The sequence below is a fragment of the Protopterus annectens genome, chromosome 3.part0 (genome assembly GCF_019279795.1).
Source record: "Protopterus annectens isolate FY-2018-M chromosome 3.part0, PAN1.0, whole genome shotgun sequence".
NCBI classification, from domain to species: Eukaryota; Metazoa; Chordata; order Ceratodontiformes; family Protopteridae; genus Protopterus; species Protopterus annectens.
The window spans coordinates 283,935,167-283,948,631 of NC_056731.1; the positions used below are offsets into that span (position 1 = coordinate 283,935,167).

A 13,465-nucleotide genomic window follows, 5' to 3' on the forward strand; every position below is an offset into this window, starting at 1 on the left:
GGACACTCAGATTTGGACATAGAGTGGTGGTGAAGAGGTTGCTTTCAGATGCAGCTCTGGCAAGGAAATTGGTCCCCCTGGACCCAAAGGCTTCAGAGCCGACCCTTTTACATGCCACTGCTCCTCCTCTGACTTCTTCACTCTCGGAGCCCATCACTTCACGCTCTTCAGTCTTGGATCCGCCAGTTCCGGGGATCCTCCCTGCTTCCTTGGAACCGATTATTCTATCCTCGGTGGCTCAGTCTGGAGCCGACGCCCTTGAGTCGACTCCGAGGGGGACATTCACCCTGGGTTTTCTTCGGAACTGACCCTCCCTCTCGGTGCCTCGGCTCGACTCAGCTCGGCTCCCACATCTGATTCAGAGCCTTTCCCCCTGGCTAGGAGCCGCCCATCCATCTCATCGGAGTGGAGGTCTTCTTTGGAGTGGAGGGAAAGGCTTTTGAGGCAATAGAGAAGGCTTTATCCTCTGCAAAAGCCATATGTTTGGAACCTGTGTCCCACCAGCAGCAGGCAGCAACCTCTTCTCCCCTGCCCCCCCCACAGCGTAGGGAACCAGAGACCCAAGCAGCCCCTATTGGAGGTGCCCCCTCTTCCGAGACCTCCCCAGATCATCCCACTGAAGAGCTCCCTCGGAAGAGACTGTGTAAGAGGAAGCATGTTGACTCACCTGAGTCTGTCACTTCTGATGCTGATTTGGAGGAATCAGAAGGGTCCTCTAGAATCCCCCTCTGAGGATGTCTCCTTTTCTGACATCCTAGAAATCCTTAGACAGAGGGGTGACTGGAAGACCTCTAATCCTACTGAGGACAAATCAGTGTATCTTGAGGCCTTTGGTTCCCAACCTTCCACCTCCTGGGTGACACTGCCTTATGACCAGCTTTTAGGGGTCCTATCATGGAAAGCCTGGACCTCCCCAGACTCAGTGGAAGCCTTCCCAAGGAGGCCAAATAAATTCATGACAGTACCTGAAGATAAGGCTTTTTTTGCGAAAGGAGTTCCCATTGATGCTATGGTGGTAGCAGTGGTCACCAAGAAGGATTTATTTGAAACATCTTTTAATATCCATCCTCCTAACAAGGAGTCTAGGACGATGGATAGGTATGGGAAGCGTACCTTCTCTTCAGGGGCATTTACTTTAAGATCACTGAATTACCTTACCCACTTTACTCGTCTTCAGAGGGATCTCCTGAAGGAGTTGGGAGATACCCTGCAGGGTTCAGTAGCTCCGGGATCCATGGATAAGGTTTCTGTACAGCTTTCCACCCTTACATTGCTAGCTAACTCCTCCATGAGGCTGATATTGTATGCAGCGGATGGAGCGAGTAGGGCAGCCGCAGCAGGAATATCTCTCAGACGACATTCTTGGATGCGTCTTGTAATTTCACGGAATCCTTTAAGTCTTCCTTCACTAACATCCCCTTTGATGGTTCCTCTCTTTTTGGACCCCAGATGAAAGAGACTTTGACCAGGTACGAGCAGGAAGGGAAAACCTTATCAACCGTCGGAGTCCGTTTCTCCCTCCCATCTAGACCCAAGCCCAAGGGTAATACGGGAGGGAAAATGTGGTTCCATAAATCCCAAAAAGTTTTCCCTCAGGCACAAGGTCAACCTTCCCCTAGAGGCAGAGGGGGAGGATATAATGGAAGATGCCACCCTTGCGGCAGAGGAGGTCCGTAACATCAGGGAGATAGAGAAACCTTCTCTGATTGTCCCTTCCATTGCCCCTGAGGGGTTGCCCAACTTGTTCGTCTCTGGAGGCAGTCGAGGTAGTCTATCGCTGTATTCAAGCACCTGGCTAAACATTTCACAAGATCGTTGGGTACACACCATAATATCCAGAGGTTATCTCAGTCCCTTTGTTTCCGATCCCGCAGCAAACCGGTCTCTCTACCAGATGTGTCACCCATTCAGCTAGACTGTGCAACATCAAAGGTTATCTTGTTGCTGCAAAAAAGAGTCATCCAAGAAGACCCCACAGTGCAAATAGGATCCAGAACTTACTCTCGATTCTTTTTAGTTCTAGAAATGACAGGGGACTGGAGATCAGTTCTAGATCTCAGCAGACTCAAGTCAGTAAAGAAATCGAAGTTCCGAATGATCACACTGCAGCTGATATTTTTCTTTATCAGGAAAGACAGTTGGATGTGCTCAATAGATATTCAGGACGCATACTACCATATCAAAATGGACAGGCGCTCCAGGACACACTTATGCTTCTGGCTGGGAGCCAGTCATTTTCAGTTCCAAACACTGTCCTTTGGTCTAACTACAGCCACCAGAGTGTTCACCAAATGCATGGCAGTGGTAATGGCTCACCTGAGATGTCAAGGATTCCAGGTGTTTCCGTACCTAGACGACTGGCCCCTCACTGCTACCACCAAGCATCAACTCATCAGAACCATGGACGAGGCTCTGTCCTTGTGCGCCAGTTGGGCATCACAGTCAACCTAAAAAAATCAGCCTTATCGCCTTCGCAGCACATTGTATTGTTAGGCTCAGAAATAGACACAACCACCATGTCAGCAAGGCTAACACCAGAAAGAATAGAGTCTCTATGCATTCAAGTCAGATCCTTGCTAAACAGTCACAAAGTTCAGGCCAAATTAGTCCTTCAAGTCCTAGGGACCATGGCTACCTCAATCCTATTATTTCCTCTAGCCCGTCTACACATGAGAATACTTCAGTGGCTGCTATTTGCCCAATGATCAATGCAAGACCTTCCATTGTCTCATCAGATTTTCATAACAAACACCTGCAAGAAGGATCTGACATGGTGGTTGCATACAGAACAACTTCTCGTAGGTCGTCCACTTGTTCCTCCCCAAGAGAAAGCAGTTTTGACCACGGACGCTTCCCAGATAGGGTGGGAGGCATTATCTGGGAATGACAGTCCAAGGTACGTGGCAGAATCACGAGAACCACTTGCAGATCAATGTTCTGGAGATGAGAGTGGTGCTATATGCATTGCAAGCACTTCACAGCTCTCTTTCCACCGGGACAATTGCAATCCAGTCAGACAACATGTCTGTCGTGTGGTACATAAACAAGCAAGGGGGAACCAAATCTTACCCGCTTTGCCGAGAGGCCTTAAGAGTCTGAAAATGGGCGATGGACACTCAACGTTTTCTGGTAGCAATGCATATCCCGGGGAAATCCAGTGTGATAGCAGACAAACTTAGCTGAGCAATTTTGATGCCTCATGAGTGGTCCCTGAATGCAGAAGTTGCGAAAGAGATCTTTCACAGATGGGGCCAGCCTTGCTGCGATCTATTCACCACACACCTGAACACCAAATGCAGCAGCTACTTTGCCCTAATTCCCCATCCGGGGATGTCACCCAGGGATGTTCTAGTCCACGATTGGCCCGAGGACGTCTTTATGCCTTCCCACCTTTTCCTCTCATCCCCAAGGTAATACAGAAAGCAAAACAGTTGAAGAGTACCCAGATCCTCATTGCTCCTTACTGGCCTTGACAAGTATGGTTTCCCTTCCTGTGGCCCTATCTTTTGGAGGAACCATTGATTCTGAAACCATCTCCAGACCTCCTGATTCATCAATTGGGGCAGTTCCACCCCACCATCCACACCCTCAAATTGACAGAATGGCTGCTCCGGTTCCATGACTAGCCAGGTGTGTCTCCCTCTCCTGTTCAGTCAAACACATTCTGATCTCATCCCTGTAAGCCTTCCACTCAGAAGTTATATCAAGCAAATGGAAAAGGTTCTCTATTTGGACTATAAACCAAGGCCTAGATCCCTATACAGCTCCTCTAGAGTCTATTTTATCCTTCCTTGCATCGGTTTTTCATGAAGGAGCTGCAGCAACTACAGTTAGAGTTCAGTTAGGCTCAATTTCTAATTTCCATTTTGGCTTCATGGAGAATCCTATCATGTCACACTCTTTGTGCAAAACCTTTTTAAAGGGAGGTCTCCTTCTCAGGCCTGAGATCAAACAGCCATTAGAACCCTGGGACTTAATAATTTTAGTTCTCACATCATTAATGTCGGCACCATTTGAGCCCTCTTCTTCATCAGATATGAAATTTTTATCTTGGAAAACACTATTCTTAGTAGCCATAACCTCTGCTAGGAGAGTCTCAGAACTGCAAGACCTTAGTATTCGACCTCCTTACATTATTTTCCACAAGGCTGGAGTCTCACTCAGGACAAACCCTTCTTTTCTTCCCAAGGTATGCTCAGGGCATAATCTTAACACTACCATTGAGCTACCAGTGTTTTTTCCAAACCACACTAATAAATCTGAGTACAGACTGCATCAATTAGACATTCACAGAATTCTCAGGTTTTACTTACACAGGACAAAAGAGTTCAGAAAATCAGATCAATTATTTGTGTCCTTTTCGGACAAAAACAAGGGCTTGCCTGTTTCTAAGGTTACTCTTTCAAAATGGCTTTCAGATTGCATTTCCTTTGGTTATCAAACTGCTGGCAAACAATTACCCAACAGAGTAAAAGGCCATTCTACTAGGGCAGTTTCTACTTCATCTGTCTTTAGATCTAGGCTTCCAATTGATACTACTTGTGCAGCAGCTACTTGGGCAGGATCACATAATTTTGTCATTCATTACAAATTGGATTTGGCCTCCCGAGTCAGGTCATCCTTTGGATCCACTGTGCCGAAGAGTCTCTTCACTTGAGTCACCTGGGATAAATGTGCTAGGGACGCTGTCCCATCCAGCAAGAATTACATCGAGATAGGACTACATAACATAAAGAAGTTATGTACTTACCATAACATTCCATGTTTGTAGTCCATCTCTCCTACATTCTTGCATCCCTCCCTCCTGCCCCCTTCCTGTTTCTGGAGGATCTGGTGGACTATACTTGTGCTGTCTGACCTGGTTGTAGTTGTTGTCCACCTGGCATGGATATTATTACATAATTTGTTTGTCTGTATGTATACAGTTTTTGATAATTTCATACCTGTTAGGTACTTATTGCTTTCTTGCAAACAAGATCTGGGGAATTGCCGTGAGGCACCATGGAATAGGGGTTAGCCTCGAGCCAGTAAAAGCTCTCGAGCTTTAGTATCGGCCGAGTCAGAGCTGAATATCGGCTCTGAACCCATCCAGCAAGAATGTAGGCGAGATGGACTACAAACATGGAACGTTATGGTAAGTACATAACTTCATTTTTTTTTTTATGTCATAGCTATGAAAGTAGTGTTTATGAGTCACTGTGTAAGGCCATATGCTTAGAAAGAATGGCTTGTTTTTATTTGCTCCAGAAGACTAATTTATTTTTTACAGATGACAAGTTGTACATAGTCATGGAGCTTATTGAAGGAGCACCTCTTGGAGAGCACTTTAACTCCCTCAAAGAAAAGCAGCAGTTGTTTACAGAGGAGCGACTATGGAACATATTTATACAAGTAAGAACAACTTGTGGGTAAAACTACATTTCACACATTTAAGGTCATATTTTTTGTTTTAGTTCATATCAGTTCTTTACTATAAAGATGCTGAATTATTTTGTTAGATGAATGTTTTACAGAAACTGCAGGACATAGAGACATACATATATATAGGGTCTATATTACATTGCTGAACGCTTAAATGTTCAAATCTTTAAAGGTCGACCTTTAGAGATCAAACATTTAAGTGTTCGAAAATGTAATAAAAGAAAGAAAAAAAAAAGGTAAACTGAAAGGGTTTTAGCAGGGGGGCAAGCCCCCCTGCACCCCCCCCTACTTAAATATACCAACTCTGAGATCGCACTTCAGTGCACGGCAGAGCAGAAATGGTAAATTTCCCATTCCCTACACTGTAGCGCGATCTTGGAGTTGGTATATTTAAGTAGCGGGGAGTGCATGGGGGCTTGCCCCCCAGCTTATACCCTTTAGTTTTTTTTGTTTTAGTTTTATTATTTCTTTTTTAATTTTTAAAGATATTCGAACACTTAACTGTTTGATCTCTAAAGGTCGACCTTTAGAGATTCGAACATTTAAGCATTCGTTTATGTAATATAGACCCCGATATAGATATATCTATATTTATATATGTATATATATATATATATATATAAATATATATATATATATATATGTGTGTATGTGCACACACACACACACACACACACACACATATATATATATATACATATATATATATATATATATATATATGGGTAAATCCCACAAGACTGAACATTATTTTCATGAGACAAATGTAACCAACGTTTGAAATCTTGAACAGCCGATTTTTAACAGTGCAACTAAACACTTGCCAAAAACCTCATGGAACCACACCGGGCTATGTAAACCCCCCTAAATGGGGGGCTACGCCCCCAACTATAAATACCATCTCTGGGGTCACACTACAGTGGGGAAAAGGGCATAGTTCCCCATGCTGGCAAGTGTTTACTTGCCCTGTGAAAAACTGGCCATTTGGGATTTCAACCATTCGTTATTTTTGTCTCGCTAAAATAATGCTTGGTCTTGAGTGATTTCAGGATTTGGAATAAGCACACACACACACACACACACACACACACACACACACACACACAGACACACACACACACAAGTTTACATTTAAAATTTCAAGGGAAGGATCAGCGAACACAGGTTGTCGAATTACGATTAGCTGACCCGTGTTGCCGATCCTTCTGTTGTGCGAGTCCCAGTTCAGCGAATGCATAGTGCATTTGCACAGATGAGTTCCGTCTTGTAACTAGAGATCGTGGTACAATGGGGATTGGAAAAGTTACCCTTTTCCCCACTGTAGTGCAATATCAGAGTTGGAATATATAATATGCAGGGGTATGGAGGGTGCAGGGGGCTTTCCCCCTTGCAATGTCATCACGTCACGACTTGTCCTTTGTAGGACTGGATTCTATGGATGTCGAGAAAGGTCGAATTCGCATTTAAACATGTTTGCAACATTCTGAACATCTTGACATTCCGTGTTCAACATTTTAGTTGGCATTTCAGGTAAGATTGTCTTTTGTGGGCTTTATCAGATCATGATATTTATCATATATGCTTTCTTTGTTGTTGACAATGTCAGGTTAATTCCATGGAGGGATACCTTTATAGTATAGAAATAAAAAAAAAATGACAAAGGACTTACTGCTGGCAGTAACCTTTCTAAAACATAATCTTAATCTTTTGAGTTATAGGTCTCTTTTACTCCCGAGTGGTACCCTGAAATCCAACCACTAGGAGAAGATCTTGATTCAAATCTCAAAGGCTCTTTTTTTTTTTTATTATTATTATTATGTAATGCAGGTGTTGATCGTATAGATCGCTGCTGCAGTAACCTTAGCAAAATAAGTTATATGCTGCTAAGGATATAACAGCCTTCCAAAACGTCAGGGCACCTACCAGATGCCCAAACCATTAATCATCTTGAACTGAGCTGAATAAAAAGAGAGGTCTGGGTCCCAAGCCCTCCAGAGCTTTCAGAAAAGTACACTCCTCCCTGGGTATTGAGGATTGATGGTCGGCTTGTATTGTTCGTTTTCTGTGTAGATAAGTACCCTTTGGGGAAAATGCCTTCCATTTAAAAAAAAAAAAAAAATTGATCTGATGTTGTCAATTTTCATTCATCCTCAATGAATGGGTTCCAGATCCAAGATTGGATCTGACTCAGCCATTACTACAGCTCATGGAAACTTTCAAGCTCTTGAGTTCTCCCTTACCCACAATGTACTGCTGCCCTGTCACCTCAGATCTTGTTTTGCTTTCGCGACCAGACTTGGTTACTGAAGAGCTCTCATGTATAACTGTATTTTAGGTGACTTACCTTATCCTTTATATAAACTACCTTCCTTTTTCCTTCTGAATCTGTCCTTGATCTTCATGTCTCCTTTTTTTGCAATACACTTTCTTTAAAAAACAAAAAAAAAAAAACTTTATTATCTTTTTCCCCTACCTGATGTTTTTTGTTTTTCTTTCTTGTTTTCCACTTTTTCTTCCCTTGCTTTTATGTCTGAGAAGGTGTTGAAAAAGTGTACCCGTTGCAGACACAATATGCCCTTTTCTGATCAGCATTCTCTTTGCCTATATTGTCTAGGTCCAGAACACTTGGACCAAGACTATGAGATTTGTGGGGCTTTAAACCCAGGACAATTAATGAAAGGAAAAATATCCTGATTTTGAAAGGCCTGATGCCCTCTTCTTTCTCCATGGCCTTACCAACATCTCAGCCCCTGACTTTTACTCATAAACATGGGAAAAGGCCTAGGTCAGCCGAGATTCCAGCCTCCTTGGAGCCAACAAAAAAATTGTCAAAATTGGATCCAACTTCCCCTGTTGTTTCAAAAGTCTCAGATCCGAAGAATGCCTCTTCGTCATCGGAGCCAAAGAAAAAATTTGATTCAGATTCAAAGTCTTCAGATCCAAAACCTTTGCCTCTGCATACTTATTCTCATATAGACCCAGCTGCATGTCGGTTCTTTTCTCCTCTTTTGGAGAGGCAGTCCAGGCCAGTTTCTGTTTTGTACTCTAATTCAACCCAAAGCCGTACCAAAGCAGATGTGGTGAGAATGGTGAGGGAGCTGGTCACTGAGTAGATCCAGAAGGGTACCTTGATAGTTCCAACAGCATCAGATCTGGGATGTCCTCCATCTTCCACTCCTCCTCTGACTGACCCCTTGCTTTCAGAGTTGTCAAGTCAGAGCATACTGGGCCTGTCTGATTTGGATCCAAGGAGGTTGGTCTCTTTGAATCCGACAATGACCTTGAGCTTCTCCACTCTGACATGTTCGGCTCTGGAGGGCTCTCAGAGTCCAAGCCTGCACATAGGGTCCTGGAGGTGGGATTGAGTCTGATGTTTTCAGAGCCTTCCATACTTCTTGGAGCCTTGGCACTGGACAGCTCAGCTCTGTCTTCCTCCTTGGGCAGTCGTCCTCTGGGAGTGGGGGGGGGGGGGTTAAATGGACCAGAGGCCCTTGTCATCTACTGTCTTGGTTTCCTCCTTCCCAGGGAGGTCAGCCTTCAAGATGGTTCAGAAGGTCTTTTCTGAACCTTCAGAGTGGACTGGTCCTCCCCCATCAGGCCTGTTCCTGGCTACCCATCTGGTTTTGTCACATGATCCCCATCATTCCACACCACAAGGACAGCCAGCCCAGGGCCTCCAGTCTACACAGTATGGGATCCATTGCTCTTCTGATACTTCGGATCATCCCACTGAAGAAGTCCCTTGGAAGAGAAGGTGTAAGATGAAACACCTTGAATCACCGGAGGAGTCTTTTACCACATAATCTGATTTCGATGAGGGAGAAGGGTCCCCAACCCACCACCTGAAAACGACTCTTTTGGAGACATCCTTGAACTTCTGAAACAGAAGGGTGGTTGATCTGCCCACATCCCTTCCTCTGAGGAATCGGTATACTTGGAGGCTTTTGACACTGGCCCATCTTCCTCCTGTTTTGTCCCACCTTCCGACGAATTAGTGGATTTGATTTGTCAGAAGGTGTGGAAAGGGCATGATTTGGTCGAGCCAATATCAAAGAGACCTGATAAGATTATGGCACACTTAATAGAAAGGCGGTATTGGAGTAAGGGTGTACCAGTTGATGCCATGGTTGTGGTGGTAGCCACAAAGAGAACTCACAGAGGAGAGTTTGTCTGCCCATCCTCCTAACAGGGAGTCTAGGTTGATGGACAGACTGGAGAGGCAAGTTTACACTTCAGCAACTTTTGCTATCTGATCACTGAATTACCTAGCCCATTTTGTGAGACTGCAAAGGAACTTAATCAAGGAACTTTCCAGCTTGTTTGCAAAGGTTGTGAAAGAGGATTTGCAAGCTTCTGTTGCTCCTCAGTTAAAAACCTTACAGTCTGTGGTTAATTCATCCATGTGGCTATTATTCAACGCTACAGAGGGTGCCACGTGGGTGGCGGGTTAAGGCTTAGCCATGAGGAGACAAGCCTGGATGGGCCTTTGTGACTTTGTGGAGCCTTTTAAGTCTTCGTTTATCAATGCACTGTTTGAAGGATCATCGCTTTTTGGCAACACAGTCAATGAAGCACTATCCAGGTGTAAGAAGGCTGGGAAGACACTTTCTGCCACTGGAGTACATTTTTCGACCCCCCCCCCCCATGAACCTTTTCACGGAATCAGTGAGAGGTTGTAAAATGTGGTTCAGGAATTCACAAGGTCCATTCTCTGACACAGGTGGAACCAGTTCTCCCAGAGGAAGAGGGGGAATTGGTAATAATAGAAGAGGCAGAGGAGGCCCACAAAATAATGGGCCCAGAGACACATTCTTTGACAGACCTAACAGCACTCCTGAATGGAGGTCCAATTGTCTTCCTTTAGAGGCAGTCGGGGAACATTTTTCCCTGCACCAATCAGCCTGGCTAGGTTTACAAATGATACTTGGTTGCAGAGAATTATTACCAGAGGTTATTCCATACCATTTTCCCTTCCTCCTCTGATGACAAGCAAGCTTCCGGCTGTTCACCCAGTCAATGGGAGCCAGCAACTCAACTGGTCTTACAGCTGCTAGAAAAAAAGAGTGCTCCAAGAGGTCCCCACTAGACCAGAAAGCATACGGGATTTACTCAAGGTTCTTTTTAGTTCCAAAGAAAACAGGGGACTGGAGACCAATTTTGGATCAGAGTATGTTAAACAAGTCAGTCATGCATATAATGTTCTGGATGGTGATGGTACAGTCATTTCTACCTTTTTGGGGCAAGAAGATTAGATGTGCTTGTTAGACCTCCAGGATAAGTGCTAGCATATGAAAATGAACAGACGATCCAGGAGACACCTACGTTTCCAAGTGTGAGGCAGTCATTTCCAGTTCAGAGCTCTGCCCTTTGGACTCACTATGGCCCCCAGAGTGTTTAACAAATGTATGGCATTAGTAGCAGCTCACTTGAGACTGCAAGGAAACTATGTGCTTTCTTATCTGAACAACTGGCTCATTACTGCCCCAACCAGGCATCAGTTGGTACAAGCGACAGATCAGGTATTACAGACTTGTTTGATGCTGGGAATCACAAATCATGCAAAGTCTCAACTGCAGCCCACTCAAAGACTAAAGTTCACTGGAGCACTCTTCGACACATCATATATGGTTGCCTAAATTCCTTATCCTCGGCTTCTCAACATCAGAAACCAAACAAGGAAGATAATTTGCAGTTCAAAAATTTTAGTCAGGAAAGTGTTATAAGCTCTGAGTTCAGTGGTGGCAGCCATTACTCTAGTTCCTGTGGCGAGATACCATATGAGAGTTCTACATTGGATGCTGCAAACCCAATGGTTTTTCTTCTGATGAAGTCTTGATGCAAGACGAAAGCGCTTGACTGCTTTGATTGTTCAATAAACAGCATTTTTGGTGGTTGTGCACTAGTCTGTGTGGTTCCTGGACTCTCATCCATTCTTTTGGGGTTTTTTTTTTTGGGTCTGAGTTTTTACTATTCTTGGCTTTCTTCACCCACCCCATGTCAGCAAGGACAGGAATAACTCAAATTTGCAAGAACTGTCGCAAATGGTGGATTCAATCAGATTAACGCCAGCAAGGTCGCCCATTCCCTTACCCCATTCCAAGTCCGTAGTGACCACTGTTGCTTCCCAGGCTTGGGGGGGTATTATTTGGGAAAAAAAGTTCAAGGCACCTGGTCTCTTCAGGAGGCCAATTTGCGTATAAATGTCCTGGAGATGAGAGCGTTGCTGTTAGCATTGCAAACATTTCAGGGCTCCCTCCCTCAGGGAAAGATTGCAATACAAACAGACATGTCAGTCATTTGGTATATCAACAAACAAGGAACCAGGTCTTACCCTCTAAGTCGAGAAGCACTCAGAGTATGGCAGTGGGCGATAGCCTCCAGTCACTTTCTGGTAGCAATGCACATTCCAGGGAAGTCCAACGTGATAGGAGACAAGCTCAGCAGATCATCCTGTTGCCTCATGAGTGGTCCATCAACCACCGAGTAGTGAAAATGATGTTTAGTCAGTGAGGCCAACTCTGCTGCGACCTATTTTGGTCCATCAACCACCAAGTAGTGAAAATTATGTTTAGTCAGTGGGGCCAACTCTGCTGCGACCTATTTCCATGCCCCGTGAACAACAACTGCAGCAGCTTCTTTGTGCTAATCCCCACTATGGGGAGGCACCAAGAGATGCTCTTCTACATGATTGCGCCCCCCCCCCCAGTCTGTTATATGCCTACCCCCAAATTCCCAAGTTTTTACAGAAAGCATCCAGACTGAAGACCAAGATAATCATCATTACTCCTTACTGGTCTCGACAGATATGGTTCCCCTTCCTGTGGCCTCATCTCCTAGCACCACCATGGATTCTGGATCCAACTCCAGACCTTCTGTTGTATCCAACAAGCTTGACTCCTCTGGACCTGACAAAGCTCAAACTAACTGCATGGTTTCTCCAGTTCCCATGATAGCCAAGCAATCTACCTTGTCTTCCCCTGTTTGCTCCTTTTTGTTATCCTCCCATAAACCTTCTATGAGGAAATTATACAAAAGCAAATGGAAACAGTTAGTAATTTGGGCTGAACAACACAATATAAAGCCTTTCACCTACATGATTCTCCAATACTTTGTGGAATTGTTTCACAAAGGAGTTAGTGCTTCTACCATTAAAGTTCAGTTAGCAGCTATCTCGGATTTTCATTTTGGAATTTTAAATTCTTTGTTGACATCTGCCAAAATTTGTAAAGTATTTTTAAAAGGTACAGTTCTACTAAGACCCTCTTTGAATGATCCCATACCTTCTTGGGGCCTTTCCTTAGTACTTCATGCTTTAACTGTTACTCCTTTGAACTGGCAGCCAAGTGTACATTAAAATTTCTTTCCTGGAAAACTGCCTTTCTAGTAGCCTTAACCTCTGCAAGGAGATTTTCAGGGATTCAAGCCTTATCTTCTAAACCCCCTTATCTTATTTTTCACAAGGATATGGTATCCTTATGGACCAAAGCTACCATTCTACTTAAGGTGGTGTCAGAATCCAACATCATTCAAGCCATCAACCTGCCAGTTTTTTCCCAAACTATAGTAATAACAGAAAAGTTCTTCTCCACTCACCAGATGTCCATAGGCAGTTATGCTACTGTCTGCATAAACCTAAAGAATTCAGAAAATCAGACCAACTATTTATTTCCTTTGAGCATCAAAAATTAGGTCAGCCTGTTAAAAAAGTAACCATAGCCAAATGGATAACAGAATGCATTACCTTGGCTTATACGACCTTGAATGTTCCTCTACAGAAACCAGTAAAAGCCCATTCCACCAGATTGGTGGTGACATCCATGTTTTTTTCAGTCTAGAGCCTCATTAGATGATATTTGTGCAAGTGCTATGTGGTCAAATCCATGCGTTTGTATCACATTATCAAAAGATGAAAATAGCGAACGCTATTTCATCGGCCCCAAAACATGAAAATATTGAACATTTAGAACAGCAAATTTTTTCCCATGGAAAAAAATTCGCTACTCTGCAACACACACACACACAACACAAGCACATCAAACAAACA

General features: G+C 44.0%; 1 protein-coding gene across 1 annotated transcript in view; it reads left to right on the top strand.

The window, feature by feature from the left end:
• NEK10 (NIMA related kinase 10) overlaps positions 1–13,465 on the top strand; it is a 3,576,599-nt gene that overhangs the window by 2,419,780 nt on the left and 1,143,354 nt on the right. The window contains exon 22 of the mRNA XM_044064761.1: positions 5,270–5,391. Within this exon, the coding sequence (XP_043920696.1) occupies positions 5,270–5,391 (122 nt within the window). The remainder of the gene's footprint in view (positions 1–5,269; positions 5,392–13,465) is intronic.